Source organism: Lupinus angustifolius, chromosome LG18 (genome assembly GCF_001865875.1).
Source record: "Lupinus angustifolius cultivar Tanjil chromosome LG18, LupAngTanjil_v1.0, whole genome shotgun sequence".
Classification (NCBI taxonomy): Eukaryota; Viridiplantae; Streptophyta; class Magnoliopsida; order Fabales; family Fabaceae; genus Lupinus; species Lupinus angustifolius.
The window spans coordinates 1,166,263-1,185,023 of record NC_032026.1 but is presented as its reverse complement, the minus strand read 5'-3'; the positions used below and the strand labels follow the sequence as shown (position 1 = coordinate 1,185,023).

Sequence of the window (18,761 nt, the reverse complement as noted above, 5' to 3'; positions counted from 1 at the left end):
GTTATCCCTTTTTGTTATATTCATTTTATATTTTTACAATGATATAATATTAATTATTAGTGAATGCAAATATAACAAAAAAACATTACTTTGAAAAAGATTCATTTCTGTAATTCGGCTATTTTTCAAAATTTATCTAAATAATATAATTGTTTATATTTCCACTTTAACTTAGGTAGCCCTTATCCTCTTAATAATAATTTTTTTTATTTCCTTATAAATACAATTTACAAATATAAACAGTAAGATAGTCAGAAGACCCATGAGGGCTTCTTGATATATATGTAGGAACTTCTTTCATAATCTATAATAATAAAATATATAAATCAACCAATTAATTTTGGGAAGCATAATCAAAGAAAATTTAATGAAATTTTATTTATTAACTAAATCAACCAATTGAGTTGTAATTATATTGGTTTGAAATTAAGTTCAACCCACCACCTTATTTTTTTCTTTTTATTCAAGAAGAGTTGGAGTCATCACTCCATAAGTAATACAAATATTTCCATCCAATTATACCCTCTAGAGTCTTATTGATCAATAAAACTAGTTTTATAACTAGCTGAAATTTGAAAATTCACAATAAATACTTACAATATTTATATAGTTATTTATTAATTTATATAACTAATATTTGAAGTAAAAAAGTACATAAATATTTTAAAATCAAAATTTCCAAATATTTATTTTAATATTTTATTTATAATTGGATATACAATATTTTATTTTATTTTAAATTCATTTACCTATAAAACTAACTAGCAAACATGTCCAAAGTCGAGAGTTCAATTCTTGAGAGCGAATTTGTTGGAAGTAGCAGCCACGAACCCCAACAAAAATTAGTTGGTAATACCAAAAACAATCTGCCTAAGGGAACAAATATAGAGGCCTTAACATATTATGTTAGTATATTTGAAATCATAACATAAATGAGAATTATGGTTATTTATAATGAAAAATGAGAAAAGTGTGGAAGAAGCAAAATAGTTAATAGTAGAGCCTATCTTCTCTCCATTCCTTAACTACAATATCTACATATTTAGAATGAGTTAGAATCTTTTTAAAAGAGACAACTACATCACAAACAACAACACGAAATAATAGAATAATATGATACTTTAATCTCTTAAATATAATGATATGATATTTTTATTCTTTAATTTAAGTGCAAAAGGAAAAAGCAGTTTCAAAGGAATGATTCTTTTCTATTTACACTAATTCATTTGCTATTACTGTTTTGTGATCTATTTCTTTGTAAAGAAAATTACTCTATCTCACATTATGTTGATTACTTTTGTATTTGGATGTTATATACCATTAATATCCACATGCATTCTTATATAAAATAGTCTTCTGTCAATGGATATGTGACAATTATCAAAAGATTTAATTTAATAAGTGCTTGATTTAAATATGTGCTACATGCCATATTTTAATTTCCCAAAAAAAATGTTAATATTTATGAAGGGTCATTCACATATATTAATAAAAGCATTGCAAAACATGTAAATTGATACAAATCCAACTTGTCCACTCTTCAATCACCATTCTATCTAGGAAGTTAGTATGAGTAATTGTAAAGATGGTAAATAATAACATAACATTATATAATTAGTATGACATATCTATTTATGACGGTATAAAATATAGTTGAAAGCATCCAAAGGTGTCCATGAAGTGTCTGATATGCATACGTTTCAACATGGGCACGACATTGGACATAACTACTTCGAAGTGTCCGTTTTTCATAGAACTCTATACTAAATACAGTTTCTTCCTCCCTTTAAGGTTCGTTTATGAGTTGGGTTTTGGAGAGGGAAAACGGAAAGGGAATGCTTTAAAGTCATCTCACAAATGTATTTCATAGCTCTGAAACCTTTCATTTCCCTTCTTCCCCCTCCAAAACTCAACTCGCAAACGATTCCTTAAAGTTTCCTTTCCTATATAAGAGGAAATGAAAATTTTCAATACTTTATTTACGGGTCAACAGATTGGTTTATGGTTCCAGTATACAAGGAATAAGATTATATATTGCTGATTACAAGGAAGCAGGATTCTCCAGGCTAATCATTTTCATCTGGAGTACACAAAAGGATGATGGAAGAGTAACTAAGCATGGGATACATATTAGCATCAAGAAAATGAGCATATTGCTGTATTACAATATCTCTTCCAGGAAGGTCAGGAGTAAGAAAATCATACGGCGCAGGCTTGCTGGTATCTACAAGGGGTTCCCACCTGTATCCGGGACGCTCCGGCAAGGTAATCGTGGAAGGTAAATGACTTGTATTGAAAGCAATGTAAAGTTCTCTCTTCACTGAGTCTACCTGGATTCATTTTTAATACCAAGTAAGGCAAAAAAAATTAGTCATTTTTAGAGTATCTGAGCAAAGGACCGAAGAGGATAAATATGTTCAAAGGCTAGTATTTTCGGTCCAATATAATGATATCCGTGTGACATTGAATATGGGGAACAAAAGGACTGTACCATGGTATAAGCCACAAATCGGCTAGTTTCGGACCAGTCTGGCTTTCCAGGAAAATGACCATGCCATTGCAGTCTATCTGATGTAGGGAAGTCATCTAAGCCCAGGGACTCACATTCCCTGCAGGATTACGTGTCGTCAGAATTTGAGAAATTGCAAGAGTCCAGCAAAAGGTACTTACTGGCGGAATTTAATCACGAGGCGGCAAAATCTGAAGAAGTCTGATAAGGATTCTTCCTTTTTGTCCCATTGGAAGTAATTAAGCTGCAAAAAAGGTTGAAGATTAAGTCATTAGAATTAACAACATGGCAGGATGTTCATTGGAAATTTCGACTCGAGAAAGAGAATCACGTAGTTATCATGGCAATAGGTATTGTTGTTTCCCCCTTTTGTGTGTCCATATTCATCGCCCATATATATCATTGGAATGCCCTGATAAGATAAACTAAAGTCAGTAAAGAAGAGTTTTTGGCAAAAGTAATTCAATCAAATAATACACCAAATAGAGACCTACACAACTTTTTGGGGCATGACTAGTTATTAGCTTATATAGAACGTAACGAAATCCTTCAAGTACAAACACATGGAAAAGAACTATAACTTTGCTGTCAAACTGGGCCTTACCTGGGAAACCATGAGAGAGAGAAAGAAATTTCGCATTTGCCGTTTCCTCAATCTCTTCACCGAGATACTGGCAAACTCCCCCTCCTACATTAGTTTGGGAAATGAAATTAACACTTACTACGAAAGTCATATTAACTCATTAAACGTTAATGTATACGACTTGATTCTAGTACATTGAGTACAATATTTTAAGGACTAAGAAACAGAAAGTGCTATGTGACCCCATGATAAGCTCAAACATAGAAGATACATACAACTTATGGAGAAAGTGGAAAGAAAAAACATGAAAATATGTGGAGAAGATTCTAATCTGAAGTACACCAATCTACAATACATTACCATGCATTAGAAAGAAAAGTAGAAGACAGTAACATTAATGTAACATTGAAGCAGTTTCTTAACATTTACCTGTCCGCAGTTCCAGCTATTATTATGATTTTCTCCATCATGGTTGTCCTCTCCATTCGGCAGGTTATGCTTGTTGTTATAGGTCACCAGGTCTGCTAGAGTGAAGCCATCATGAGCACATACAAAGTTGATACTACTCCAGGGTCTTCCTACTCCCTGTGGCAAAGAGATCGAGTAATTAACGCCCACCGCACAAAAGCACAAAGCAGAAGAAAAGAAGGTAGCAACAGAAAGCCTAAAGCATTAAAATTGATCCCATGCGAATAATATACTGAACAAGTTTGAAGCCAGCCCAATAGGATGTTTAATACATCGTTTCCAATTCAAGCCTTGAAAGTAGGATGACAACAACGACTAAGAGCAAGTGGGAAAAAAGGTGATAACTGAAAAGCCAACTGGCAAAAGGATCACAAGCCTAAGCTTCCTTCAAGGCGGATATCATGGATGATACCAGGTTGAAATGATAGGATTTAGATATGGTAGGAGAAAAATGAATGATCAAATTAGTAAGTTGTAATGATAGTATTGTCAATGGTGATGTGATGATATTGTGATACAAAAGACAAAATACTAACCCTATTTATACTAATATTAAACTCCTAATTAAATAAGGAAATAAATCATTAAAGATAAAGTAAAGTAATCTCAACCCTAAGAGATCTTCTAAGATACTATAAACAAATGCATGATATAATCACCATAATATGATATATTCTCTCTATATCTAAGTATTATCTAATATTTTCTAACATATAATTTAAGATATTCTAAAATACTTTCATATATTCTAATAATACGAATTAACTACTACTGTCACAAGAGACAACAGATAAACCTGATATATATTAGGACTTCCACAAAGGCATTCAGCAAAAGCTCCAGCAAAGCCATCTGTACCCTTGATAAATTGGCGCACTGTATCTCTATACTGCAAAATGGAAGAATTGCACAGTAAAAGGTTAATAAACATCACCACGAATGCATGTTATGGTAATACAATTTGTATATCATGCATTCTTTAGAAAGTTAGCAAGTAATGCAACAGCCAATCATCTAGTTTAAAGAGAATTGCTTACGTTAAAGCAAACAACTAACATAGGGGGCATGCTGAGGAAAATAATGTGTTTAGTTGAAACTCGGAAGTCTCCGGTCAAATTGTCAGCATCTTAGTTTGCAGTAAGGGAATCAAGAAGATTATGGCTAAATGTCTAGATATGACCACTTTTCCAGTTGTCCTAGTAAGTAGTAATTATACATATTGTAGACTGGTCTAGGAAAGGAGAAAAATCATTCTAATTTATTCATACAAATTAATTGACTATTTTTATGCAGTGTCAATCGTCCAGCAATTTGCTTTAAGATTGAACATTTGAGAAAGGGGAGTCATTTATATGTAGTTTATAGTAATCCACTATTTAAATAGCAGATCCTACCAACAGCAACCAGGCCTTAATCTCACTAGGTGGGGTCGATTATATAGATCGATGATGTCATAACATTCTATCATAAATAGTAGATCCTACCATTAGTTATAATTTTGGAAAGAAGAATAATGAAGGCAAAAGAAACTGCATTCAAAGCTTAACAGCATTCCAGTGTTCCCAGTTCATTTAATTTAAAATGAGGTTAGTCTCAATAAAAAATGAAACCGGGTGCAATTATTCTTACAATTTCACTTAAACAGGCCAACGGTTAGTCAAGACACATCCCTAGAACTGATGCAGTTATTATATTCCACATGGCGTTGTATTAACAAGTTCTCTTTTTCTATAACATACTTGAGAGCTTCATTTGAAGCTGTCCTACAACATACTCTTATTTTCCAGTCACAGCATTATATGAACATATGAATCCAAAAAGTTATATCAGCACTGACCTTCCCATTCCATTCTGACCAAGTACCCCAGTGAGGGAATGTGCCAACTTGGTAGAGGCCTGCAGCATCCCATGCTTCAGCTATAAGCTATAAATAAAGAAATTAAGAAAGTTTCCATGTTAGCTAACTGCTTCCAAAAGAACGAAAACTAATCTAAAAGCCAGATAATGATTACAATGACCAATCAAAATATTTTAAGAGTCCAACACAACCTGGCAACTTGCACTAGGCACTCCATCTAGGTGATGTAAGAGCATGTTAGAATAATGTGTTAAAATGATTAGTTAAATTGACCCTAACTCCACCGAAAAATCTAGCTCATATTATTAAGCTATATGAGGATTTAATACTTTAACAGAGAGTAAACAACACCTAGAAGGAAAGACTGCCTTTTACTTGCGATTATGCAAGTTCCAGAAGGCGATGGAAGGTAATAGCCACTAACAGTATGCATCTATTGCAAATAACAACTTTATTACCTAAATATTTTTATGACCTGTTTTAGCCCATCTTTTTAAATTACTTAATTAGCCATATACGCCTATTTAGACCAATGGAATCTTTAAGCAACTCATGAAATTAAATTGTATTTAACTAGTGTTTTGGGTCACTTCATAAATTTCTTTCAGATTCATAAGGATTCTGCTATTTATCATACTTCTTTTCTTTCATCACCCATATTCCTTATGCCATCAACTCCCCTTACAATGCCACTCTTTTCATTGGTTTCATTGAAAACAATTTTGTACTAATTGTATATGATTTAACCATAAAAAGCCATGGCATGACCAGTTAGCCCATTCAAACCAATCTTTCCTTCGACTACTTTCTTTAGACAGAAATGTCGGCACTCATCTCTCTTTTTAGATAAGAGAATAATGGAAACAGCACCACCATTCTAACCTTGCCAATTGCAAGCCCACATCAAGACACCAAACTTACCCTATGTGTAGACAGATTACATGTACCATCCTGATTAGGTTACAGAATATTACAACACAGTTTGCACTATTGTCTAGCTGATATCAGCTTAGTTTCATGAAAGTTGTCATATAAAAGATTCATTCATTCCAAAATTTACTTCAATATATTCTTAAAATGATTGGAAAGTATAAACCTATCTCAACATGGATACAATGAATATCCTCAAACTGAAAACAAATCAAGCTTCATAATTGAAAGAAAAGAATAATTTAAGTTGTTGAAAAACCTTCACTCCTCGAAGTATTGGATCATTACTGATCAAGTCAATCAGTGGTGGGTTGCCTAGAGGGGTTCCAATTGTCAAAATGTCATCTTCTGCTGGAGCACTTAATACATTAACTCCATCCCAGAGACTAATGACAGACAAAGAAAGGAAACAAAGAACAGTAAGATGCATCGATCTCCAGCAAAATCTGAGTAATAATGCACTATATGATATATAACCTGCTACCCCTAGTCATAATAGAAGCAAGATCAAAGCGAAAACCATCTACATGCATTTCTGAAACCCAATATCTGTTGCACGAGGGAAAAACAGTAAGACCATCAATCCAATATAAAAGAAATGTATATATGTGAAAGGCTATTGTTAAGGTAAATTATATTCGAAGTGATATGCTAGTTATGTGACAAGAGACTTGAAACTGAATCATTAATGTGGGATTTAGATTTTAGATATTCTGTGACGGATTTAAGAAATTGTTCATGCTCTATATATCTGAAGTTTTCTATGTAAAACTGCATGCATGTACACCATCGGCACACGAGCATGTAAATGCCCATAAGCACAAAAGTCGACAATCTTTTAATGACTAAAACTAATAATATTCCAAAAAAAGTTTAAAACAATTAGAAAGTTCCATGAGAAAAAAACTTCATAAAATAATACCACTGCTATCACAGTGAGCACACCTTAAGCAGTCCACTATAAATTGCCGTACAACTGGATGGTTGCAATTGAATGTGTTCCCACATCCAGAATAGTTATAGAACTCCCCCTGAAAAAGGTGAAAATAGGTCTAGTTGACATTATGCATGATTTAGAAGTAACAAAACTTACGTGTATAAATAAAAATATAGTAACAGAACCATACACCCAAAGTGCACAATAACTACAAGCCTAAAGTAAAGAAGTAAAGATGCAGATTTTAATAAAATGGGTTTTCTATTTGTATTTTTGTATAGTCATGGCATAAACCCTCGTTGTGAGGAGAAATACTTCTGGTTTACTGGATGACACCTAATACTGGTCCTGAGCTGTCGTCGTGCTAAAAAGCAAAAATTACTAACTTCAGCAATAAATAAAATATTGCATTCAGGCACCATTCTAATTACTTTCTCTTTTCAAGGAAGTTTGAAAATGAGAGCAAAATTGTTGAGGTACCTTGGGAGCTACCATGTAATAGACACTATTATCAACACCTCTGAAAGAAATAACGGGACCATCCTCATTCCCTTCAGCTGTATGATTGAAAACGACATCCATGATAACCTGCTCAAGTAATATAGTGATGAAAAGACAATCTAATTAAAAAATAAAACTAAAAAAGAAACCCAAGACAATTGACAGAATGAAATCATATGTTATCTTGCTCACCTCTATTCCTCGTTTGTGTGCCTCTTTAATCAGAAACTTAAATTCATTAACCCCATCTCGGCCACAATTTTTTATACCAGCGGAAGAGTATCTGATCATTGGTGAAAAGTAATTGACCGTTGAATACCCCCAAAAGTTGACCCTAAATGAAAGAAAGATACAATATTATCATACACTTCAAAATAAAATTAAAGGTACAAGTAAGAATTGTACAGAGACACAAATGTAGAATACCAACCAATGAGACCATGAGTTTGTCAAGTTAAGCTATAAGATTTGGATTTTGGAGTAAGAGTTTGACATGATACTTTGCACTATGGAAGAGCATAGAGGGTAAAAAATCTATCTAAAAGGGCAAAATATGACTAGCATCTGACTTTAAGATTCCAACAGAGCCAATAGTAAAAAATAAAATGGTAATGGTTTGATAAGAAAATACAAAGTCTGATGTTTGTTCGTCAGCAGGATACTCAAGAAAATTATAATCATGGACTGCCATGTGATTCACTGAAGGACACTCTTACTTATAGTCCCCAAGCACAGAATTGTAACTGAAGTATTCCAACTCATTGAACTCATGACATGGCATTAATTCTATACAATTCACTCCAAGTTCCTGCAATGAAAAATGACAAATGAAAACAGTTTCGTCATGGATTAGCTAACAGTTCATGCCTTCATATCTTTTATGCAATAATGCAATACAATGGCCAAACAAATAATGCAAATCCAAGTTCATGAAAAGCAAACATCTTATTAAACAGCATGGGAGAAATGTGTCGGTGATGAACAATTGTACAGACCTTAAATTTATAGTACATGAGACTCAATATTCTGAACATATTGATGAGAGTATGATGAAGCCCGAAGTCTTCTTCTAATTCCATAAGAAAATCCACTTACTATCATGCATTATGATGGCTAACTGGAAAAAAACAATATGGATCTTTCCTTCTACCATTGGGGATTTCATTACAGTTAGATTCAGAAGTGTACAATATTTTTTAGAATGTAATGTGTTGTCATGAGGGAGAAGCTAGAAGTTTTTAGATTCAGGTTCATCCCTGTAACTTCTGAATGAAAATGAACATTATGGCTTCATTATTGGCCTTTGGTTCAAAGCTGTTTGTCAAGGTTACCCCTTAAGGACAGATTGACAGGCACTGCCTATTTGATTTAATATTGTCAAGAACTAACTTTACAAAAGCTTAAGTTGTTTGGGGGAAGTCAGATGAATGGTTTTATGTGTCTAACAAGCTCCCTCACGACATAGCCCTTCGGGATTGAAGCGTTGACTATGCATAAGCCCACCATACCTTGTGTTGAAAATTAACTTTTGTTTATTTAGATAAGTAGGGAAGGAAATGATCGAACTCCTAACCACTTGGTCCTAGAGGTTTTGATACCAAGTCAAGAATCTCTCCCGAAAGGTTAAGGTGTTGGGTGAGGCAGAAGAATGATTTTATGTATCTCACATGCCAAGCATGAGCTATGCAGAGGCCCACCATACCTTGTGCTGAAAATTAAATTTTATTTATTTAGAAGAGTGGGGACGACAAGGATCGAAGTGTTGACCACTTGATCATAGAGGCGCTGGCACCATGTCAAGAACCAACTCTCCCAAAAGCTTAAGCGGTTGGGTGAAGGCACATCAATGGTTTTACATATCTAACAAATATTACTTCTTTTAGAGGACATCTTAGCTTCTTCTATGTAATTTTCCACTTTTGGTTAATTTCTTTTTATACAATAACAAATATAAAGAGGATGAGTTTGGCGCAAGATAAGGTTGTTGCTTAGTGACCATGAGGTCATAGATTCAAATACCGGAAACAACCTCTCTGCTTGCGAAGGTAAGACTGTGTACATCTACCCTCCTCAGACCCCACTAAGTGGGAGCCTCGTGCACTAGGCCGCCCTTTTTTTACAATAAGATATATAGAACAACAGCCAACCCTTTCCCACTAGGTGGGGTCATGTACATGGATCACATGATGCCATAATGTTCTATAATATATATTAAAATAAAATAAAAAATTCCAGCAGAGGAACTAAATCATTACTGTTGCTATAACTTTCAAGTTTTAACAGGAGAGACACTGGACTGTTTTCATGTAATATGCACTAGCATAAAGAAATGTCCCAAAGAACACTTTAAAATACTTCAGAAATGATCAGGAACTTCACCTTTAAGTGGTCAAGCTTCTCTACTACACCAATATATGTACCAGGGAACTTGGTCTTGCTTGACTCATGCTTTGTGAACCCCCGCACATGCATTTCATATATGATAAGATCCTTTTGTGGATACTTCAGAGGCAAATCTCCTTCCCAGTCATACTAAACAAGATGCATAGCAAGGTTAAACAGTGAAATAAAACTTCGAAAAGGTTTGAGTAAACAACCTCAAAAATAAATAAAGCACCTCATCATCAAAAGAAGAAGGAACCATTCCAGCCATCTGAGGCCAACAGTTGGCATCAGGTCCTATAGCCCCAAACTCTCCTCTGCTTATAACTGCCTAGACAAATTAGTAGTATATTAGTAGGGTCTGTTTAAATTGATTATTTTAATTTTTAAAAACATAATGTACGAATGATTTTCTTGTATTTCTCTTCACTAGTTTTCTGATTTATATTATAGGAAAGCAAAATTCTACACGCACGTCCTTAATGCCTTACTCTCAAATCTCTCAAACTTGTTTAGGAACTGAATCATAGTATAGGTGCGCAAGAAACAAGGTGGAACCAATTATGATCAGATGGTAAAAACAATGTACATATAAGGAGATATGTGTATATAAGTAGCATTACCATATTTGACTCTTATGATTACACGCCACAATGAGATTGGTTGACAAGGTAAAAAGCTTTACAATGGCACTGTATCAAAATTGAAGAAAAGGGTGCAGAAGCACTAACTTTTGCATAAGGGTCCAACAATATACGAGAAGAGTCATAGTAGTGTCCCTCTTCAGGAGAAAACTTGCCACCAAATTTGTATCCATACAGCATATCTTTAAAATCTCCTTTTAGAAATACATGCCACACATCACCAGTCTTATTAATCAACGGATCAAGAGGAATGTACTCTGTCACAACATTCTGCAACAATAGAAAATTGAAATTCTTAGTACCAACAAACTAAGTTCAAAATCTGTAAAATTTACCAAAAGTTTTCAAGATTTGTATGTACAATAAATTCATTGATAAACAAAGTGTGACTGGTTTTAGTTGTTGCAATGTATTCCAACACGGTTCATAGAATCAGTTTAGCACAAGTAACTCAAAAGCTAAAAAACCAGGTAAAGACTGAAAAACTAATTGAAGTCTGAAAAGTCATGACAGATAAGCTAGCAGATTGAATTGGAAGTGTTTGGTAATGTTAGCTTATTAGTTAATTGATAAGTGTAGATGACTTAAAATTCTCTAGCATATAAGTCACTCCAATTGACTTATCAAATTAGGGGCGAAAGACCAAAATGTCAAGGGTTCCATTCATGTGTGCGACAATTGTTGGGAGGGACAATCATGCACCATGAAATGGATCAGGCACGAAAGGCCGAGTTTATTGTTTTTTAATTCTCCCTTACCAAAAAAGACTACTAGCATCTCTTTTATCAAATATAAGCTTGTTAACTAACTAATAAAACTAAACAACTCACATCTTGAAAATCAGAAAGAGTGATCAAGCATAGAGTAGCTGAGAGTGCATTGAGAGAGTAAATGGCGAAATTGACCCCACCATCTCTTAAAGTGGCACCAAATGGAGAAGGGTATCCCCTTGAAACTTGGAAGCAACTCTCCAATTGTGATTTCTCCACCATAACCACTGTTTCAGTGTGAATTTCATTCCCAGAAGCTAAAGTTTTGATTTTTATGGTGTTATGGTAGTGTGAAACCCTTTTGTTGAGATTAGTAAAGTTGGGTCCAGATTGAGAATGAGAGTGAAGCAAGTTTTGGGAGAAAAAAAGGGAAGTTGAAGAAGGTGCATTGTGAGTGAGGGTGAAACTGAAGAAACCCATAATTGGAATTGGCATTTCATCAAACAGAAAGAGTGCAGTTTAGTTTGGAATGTGTGGACTATAGGAACTCACTTTCTCATCATCATTTCTTCAATCATACGCATCCTCAAAAAACATACACATGTTGATGATATATGTTTCAACTAAAAATATCTACCCCCTAAAATATAAAACAAATTATTTTTTTTAATGTAAACTTTACTTTCAAGTACACGTGGCATGTGCGGTAAGATCGGTCGATATTTTTTGTCTCAAAAAGCATATTACTTAATGTTAATGTGTTATTGCTCCTGATTTATAAGAAAAATATGTAATTACTAAAATTTAATTTAAATATACTTTTTTTCAACCAATCACAAGTGTACAGTGATATTAAAAAGTGTATAATATAAATACATTTATAAAAATAGTAACTATATATTGCATCTAATTGGTAAAAAAAGTTCTAACATCTAAATTCATTCTTAAATGATAAAAAGTCATGTAATGGTGGAGTAATTATCATAAATTATTAATTCATCTATTAAATATTATTATAAGAATATACAATATAGAAAGAAACTTTATGCCATCATAAGACTTCCATTGCATTTTACTAAGATGAATTTTAATCTTTTATCTTAGATAAATATTATGGAATGTAAATAGTCTCATACTTTTTTATAGTCCAATTATTTTAAATGGTCTCCATTTAAATGTGAGTTGTTTCATCAATGTTATATTATCAATACATTATTCACTTATATATTTAATTATTATTAATTTTTAAATATAATTAATATAAACAATTGTTAAATAATATATAAAATTTTACATTAAATATATAAATACTACCAAAGACTCATTTAAATTATCTAAAACCTCTAGATGAAAAGAAAACCCATTTAAATGGAGAAAAAGGTGATTCTGCAATAAATGCGTATCAGCCATTAGATTGCAACACAGTAATTAAACTCTTCGATCAATGCACATTGGATTTACTGTGTACTTGACTTGCTATTATTTCACTTCATCAGATTTTTTCCTTCCGAATGTTCCATGATTGTGTTGCATAAATATCAATAAAATTTTGACAATAAATTAAAACTTTAATTATAATTATAATTTAGTTATAAATAATAGTACTAAAAATTATAAATATATTTATTTTTAGTATTGTTAAAATTGTACCGGTCAAAGTACTGATATAGTAGTTCAACCGATGGTTTAGTAATTAAACTGCAGACCAGTTAAACCAGACATATTTACTTATATTTATAAACCTATAACAACAAAAAATTGAAATAGGTAGATATTCAAATTTATAATTCATATTCATAATCTAGTCAAAATTCACATAAACAAACAACTTTAAGTCTTTAACAAATTCAAAGTCTAAATTACAAAACTTATATCAATCCAAAAATATCACTTAACAACCGCAAAATATAAATAAATAAATGACACAAGTTTACAACTCACTCTACAAAACAAATAAATTTGAAGTTTTAACATTTAACATCAATGAGTCAAAGTTGTCTTATATTGAGATTATATTTTTGTCCCAAATCCTATCTTCATATATTACTCCAAGATTACACAAATGTCGTTGAGATATTAAGATTACACACAAATGTTAGAAACCAAAATGCGTAATCTAAGTATACCTTGGAAACATGTGCGTTAAAGTGTTGAAGAATGGTTGGAAAGATGAATTACCTTGTAATGAGTTTTTAAGTTTTTTTTAAAAAACATTTGTGTATAAATCGGTCGGTTTAGTCAAATATCGGTTGGTTCACTGGTTTTGATCAGTTTTGACCGATTTTGATACTTGATTGGTTCAACATCTATACCGTACCGGTTAGGGGTCCGGTTTTCCAGCTGATACGGTACAGTTTTTACATCATTATTTATTTCTAAATATGAGGTGTTATATATGTCTTCATATAAGTTTTTCGCTCTAAGTTCACCCGGTATAGTTTCTAGGCCAAACCAATTCAAAGGAGAGGCCCATTTCAACTATACATGGAATCACTTCATGGAAGTATATGTGTGGCCTCTGCTTCTTCTTGGACACAAAAAAATATAACTAATTAAGAATTCATGAATCACAAGAAAGCTTATCTACTAGAAAAAGAAACTCACAATACATAATGTATTTGTTGTTTGTGTGGGAAATTAGTAAATTACATTAGATTTAAGTATATCTTCTATTTCTCCTTTAAAAATGTGTATATTCTATTATTTTTTCTTTCAAAAATTATGCCAACTTTAAATAAGATTTCAGTTATAAGAAGCAAGTGTATAACAAGATACAACTTGAGTGGAGTATTAGAAATAATAAAAAAGATGATTGTGTATATCAATGATGAATGAAAGATTTGAAAGAATTAAAAAAGAAATTAATTAATCTATTATGAAGAAAATACAAGAGACTTGATTCTTCTTAACTTCTAACTAGCTAATCTATTTTACATTCATTTTAAACATGCAGATTAAATTTATAATAATTTCATGTTAGGCAAAGGTAAGTGAGTTTAAACTAATTATTAGCTCAATACAATATGAATTAAAATATTAAAATATATTTCAACACACCCCCTCAAGATGGAGAGTGGATGTTGACAACTCTCATCTTATATAAAAGTTGATTGAAGGGAAAAGGCTCCAAAACCTTTGTTAGAAGATCTGTAACTTCAAATTCTGTATAATATTTTTTTTATCATTGAAGGGAATGCAGAACTAAATTTATTATCATTTAAGTTAAACTCTTTTATACTATCAGAATAGCTGAATTAATTGTTGTGAGACAACTTGAAAAATGGATGGTGTTGTATGGAATTCTTGCCAAATATTATCATAAGCAACAAGATCCATGTTCAAAAACTTTGAAGCAAGATATTATAGAATTACATTTAAAGAAGACTTTTGAATGGAAGAGATTTCAAAAGATAGAAGAATTCTTCAAAATATAGCACATGAAACTAGCGAGGTTGTGCTGAGAGCATAGTTGTAAAAACCGGCTCGGACCGGCCGGTTCAACCGGTTGAACCGGGAACCGGCCTCCAAACCGGTCCGAGCCACATATCATATCGTTTATGCACATGAACCGGGAAGAACCGGCTTGACTCGGTCGGGTTATATAAAAACCGGTGACTCGGTCGGTTCTTGGTTGAACCGGAGAGTCACCTTTATTTAAAAAACCGCTAATCTCAAAACGACGTCGTTTTGTGAGGTATATTTTTAAGAGAAAAAAAGCCCAAAACGACGTCGTTTTGGGCTATAACTAATACCCTAATTTTAGAATTATTGAATAGTGGCATACAAGTGACTAATTTTGAATTGCCTCTTTTCATCTTTGCTGTCATAAACCTGTGAAACTGCCATAGTGTCATCTGCAATCTGTCGTGAGTGTAAGTATTTTTCACTTTTGATTATCAATAACCTATGCTTTACGTGTCATTATCCATAATAATTATCTTATATTACTATATGTTGTCGTCACTGTACTGTCATTACCATGTGTATGCCATTGTTATTGAAGTTCATTAAATTCAATTATTTGCCACTGTTTCATGACTTCATCTTTAAACATGATGCATTCTTGAATGAAATAGTGCAGTGTTTTGACTTCAAAATCTTGAATGAATTTGCCACTGTTTCACACTTTCACGACTTCAATTTTGATAAGTAATAAACTAATAATAATTATAAATAACAGTAATACAAAATTCACGAATTCAATTTGCCACTGTTCAACGACTTCAATTTTGATTACTAATACTGTAATAGGAATATAGGATAATATAATAATAAGTTAATAGTTAATAAGTTTTTGTCAATATAGTAATATTTATAAGTTTTCTATATTGTTAAGTTATTCCATATGATGATTTGTTATTGTTATTTGTTATGCTTTTGTTATAGATGTCTTCTAATCAATCTAATGAACGCGAAATAGAACCACCTTCTTCACAAGCATCAATACAAAATTCCTCTCAAAGATATGTTAGACAGAAATCAGATTTAGCTTGGGCGCATTGTACACAAGCTATTGAAGGTAATGGAAAAACTGTTTTATCATGCCTCTATTGTAAAAAGATTATCAGAGGTGGTGGAATTAATAGGCTCAAGAGCCATTTGGCTGGAGAAAGGGGGCAAGTTGAGCAATGTAAGAAAGTTCCTGCGGATGTGAAATTTCAAATGAAACAAAATATTGATGAATGCAGAAACAAGAAAAGAAAAACTCAAGAAGAGTACGAGGAAAGTAATCCAAGTGATTATAGAGTGGAAGATGTTGCCATAACATTACCTTCTGGATCTCAAAGGGGGAAAAGCATTGGACGCATTGGTGAGTTTTTTATGCCGAGAACAACTGTAGGAGCTCAACCTACACTAAAGAGTGTGTTTGTTACGTCTGAGCCACTAGTTTGTTTGTTACGTCTTGTTGATAGTGAAGATAAACCTGCCATGGGTTTTCTTTATCAAGCTTTTTATAAAGCAAGAGAAGAGATGGTGAAAAGGTTCCAAAGAAATAAAAAGAAAGTGGAACCTTACTTGAACATCATAGATAGTCGCTGGGATTCTCAACTTCGTAAGAATCTTCATGCTGCGGGCTATTGGTTAAATCCAGCTTGCCGATTCAACTTCGTAGAATTTGAAAAACATAAATCCACAATATCTGGCCTTTTGGATGTCATTGAAAGGTGTTCTTATGGAGATCCTAATTTGAATACTAAATTGACAAGCGAGATGAGAATATTTAAAGATTCTGAATTAGATTTTGGAAGACAAGTTGCTATTCGTGAAAGAACTACAGTGAGACCAGGTAAAATTAGTGATTGATAGTTAATTTATATTCTAATAATTCTATAATTCTACTTCAATATATTATGAATATGAGTATATGTATTAAACTTATTATATTTTTTATTTTAGATCAATGGTGGGAATCATATGGATGCGGTGCACCAAATTTGCAACAATTGGCAATCCGTATTTTAAGTCAAACATGTAGTGCTTCTGGTTGTGAACGAAATTGGAGTGTCTTTGAGCATATTCACTCAAATAAAAGAAATAGGTTAGAGCATCAAAAGTTAAATGATCTTGTATATGTTCGTTACAACTTGAGGCTTCAACAAAGGTACAATAATTATGATTACTTGCTTCTATATATAATTAAATTTGCTTTGATTTTATTATATTGATATGTTGTCAAAATATCAACTTACTAAACTTAGGAACCGACTAAGAAATCAAAGTTATGATCCCATCAATTTTGAAGTAGTTGATGACCATTCTAATTGGGTAATGGAGGAGTCACCACCTTTCTTAACCATTGAGGAGGTTGAGGCATTGCGTAATGATCTTGCTAATATGACAATTGAACCAATTTATGATGATAATGGTATGTACCTTGATTATATTATGATTATGAATTATGATTTATTATTTGATATTTGATATCACTTTATTTGGGTACATATTTGATATCACTTTATGTTAATGTTAATTGCTATATTATATTAAAATGTTGTTTTTGTTACAGTTCAATTAAATTTGGATGATGATGATGATGATAGACAAGACAATACCATGGAAAATTCGAATCAAAATGAAAGTAATGCTGTAGAAGATTCTGATTTATTTGTTGAAGAAGGGATGCCTAACTTGGAAGCAACTTTGTCTCCTTGGATATGATGAAAAACTTAAAATTATTGCATCTTCATTATTTTACTATTGAAATGTTAGATAATTGGTAATGAATTTTTATGTAAAGGTTGCCTTTATGACAAATATTCTTTACAATATTATATTAGGTATTAATATTATTTTAAATTTATTGACGAAAACCGAGTCAACCGGTTCAACCAATGACTCACCGGTCCGACCAGTAACTCATTAACCCGATAGCCTGACCGAGTCAATGACCGGTCCGAGTTTAATAACACTGGCTGAGAGAATTAATAAAAGAAATAGAAGAATTCTTATAAGAAAATGGGTGAAATTGAAAGTAATGATATTGTCCATCAAGAACTAACATAATCGAAAGAAGGTCAAAAAGATCAAATAATATTATTGCTCAATAATATCATAGTGGCTAAAGAATGAGAGGAATCTTGAATATGATAAAATATGATCAATATTTGTTCAAGAATAACAAAAAAAATATGATGAATTATGAGCAATATTTACTTCATGAATAACAAGAGAAGTGTTCAGAATAAGCGAACAATCAAATAGTAAAATAGAATGAAGAAAAGAGAGAATAGCACAATGAATTTGATATCAAAGTTCGGACAATTATGTCTATGAACTCCAGAGCATTGAGAGGCTACCCCAATGTATTAGAGAATAAAGATTTGTGTTTGTGCCTATAGTTATTCTTATCATTAGGTTTACATAACACATATATCTAGTCCTATACCTCAATCCATTTACATCAGTCTAAACTCATAACTTGTATTGTTATTATCTAGAAAAAAGGGCCCAATCTAGTAGAATATGAACTATTACACAACAATTTCCACCTTAGAGAATATCGTCCATTTTCATCTTCTGCCATTGGGTTGGGGACGCTCCACAATCTAGCATTGGTGAATGTTCAACAAACTTAGACAATGAATGAACGTGTCTATAGTAACCGACTTGGTTAATATCTCAGCTGCATTTTTTGAAGTGCGAAACTTCTGCAATAGTATTTGCCCATAAGCCACCAACTCTCCAATCTTGTGAAATCTCACATCAATATCTTTGGTTCTAGCATGAAGCACCTGGTAT

The 18,761-nt window shown here is 32.5% G+C and overlaps 2 protein-coding genes across 2 annotated transcripts; one reads left to right on the top strand and one right to left on the bottom strand.

Annotated features, from left to right (window-relative positions):
* LOC109333048 (isoamylase 1, chloroplastic) lies at positions 1,949 to 12,123 on the bottom strand. The gene is made up of 18 exons (XM_019568287.1): positions 11,643 to 12,123; positions 10,900 to 11,082; positions 10,404 to 10,499; positions 10,166 to 10,318; positions 8,503 to 8,594; positions 7,979 to 8,120; positions 7,766 to 7,873; positions 7,294 to 7,379; positions 6,826 to 6,897; positions 6,608 to 6,734; positions 5,398 to 5,484; positions 4,357 to 4,449; positions 3,522 to 3,677; positions 3,114 to 3,197; positions 2,841 to 2,921; positions 2,671 to 2,753; positions 2,492 to 2,609; positions 1,949 to 2,330 (listed from the first exon to the last, which is right to left on the bottom strand). The coding sequence occupies exons 1-18, from the start codon at positions 12,015 to 12,017 to the stop codon at positions 2,067 to 2,069; spliced, it is 2,400 nt and encodes a 799-aa protein (XP_019423832.1). The 5' UTR covers positions 12,018 to 12,123; the 3' UTR covers positions 1,949 to 2,066.
* Positions 16,405 to 17,700, top strand: LOC109333050. Its single transcript, XM_019568291.1, has 4 exons — positions 16,405 to 16,809; positions 16,920 to 17,124; positions 17,222 to 17,388; positions 17,530 to 17,700. The coding sequence occupies exons 1-4, from the start codon at positions 16,452 to 16,454 to the stop codon at positions 17,679 to 17,681; spliced, it is 882 nt and encodes a 293-aa protein (XP_019423836.1). The 5' UTR covers positions 16,405 to 16,451; the 3' UTR covers positions 17,682 to 17,700.

What these genes read in the sequence shown, in the direction of transcription:
- LOC109333048 (XM_019568287.1), bottom strand. Translation starts at nt 12,017, where the DNA reads ATGCCAATTCCAATTATGGGTTTCTTCAGTTTCACCCTCACTCACAAT. An exon ending in TGTTGGACCCTTATGCAAAA is followed by an intron (nt 10,500 to 10,899) that starts GTTAGTGCTTCT and finishes TAATTTGTCTAG; the next exon opens with GCAGTTATAAGCAGAGGAGA. An exon ending in TCTCTCTCATGGTTTCCCAG is followed by an intron (nt 2,922 to 3,113) that starts GTAAGGCCCAGT and finishes TTATCTTATCAG; the next exon opens with GGCATTCCAATGATATATAT.
- LOC109333050 (XM_019568291.1), top strand. Translation starts at nt 16,452, where the DNA reads ATGGGTTTTCTTTATCAAGCTTTTTATAAAGCAAGAGAAGAGATGGTG. An exon ending in AACTTGAGGCTTCAACAAAG is followed by an intron (nt 17,125 to 17,221) that starts GTACAATAATTA and finishes TACTAAACTTAG; the next exon opens with GAACCGACTAAGAAATCAAA. An exon ending in ACCAATTTATGATGATAATG is followed by an intron (nt 17,389 to 17,529) that starts GTATGTACCTTG and finishes TTTTTGTTACAG; the next exon opens with TTCAATTAAATTTGGATGAT.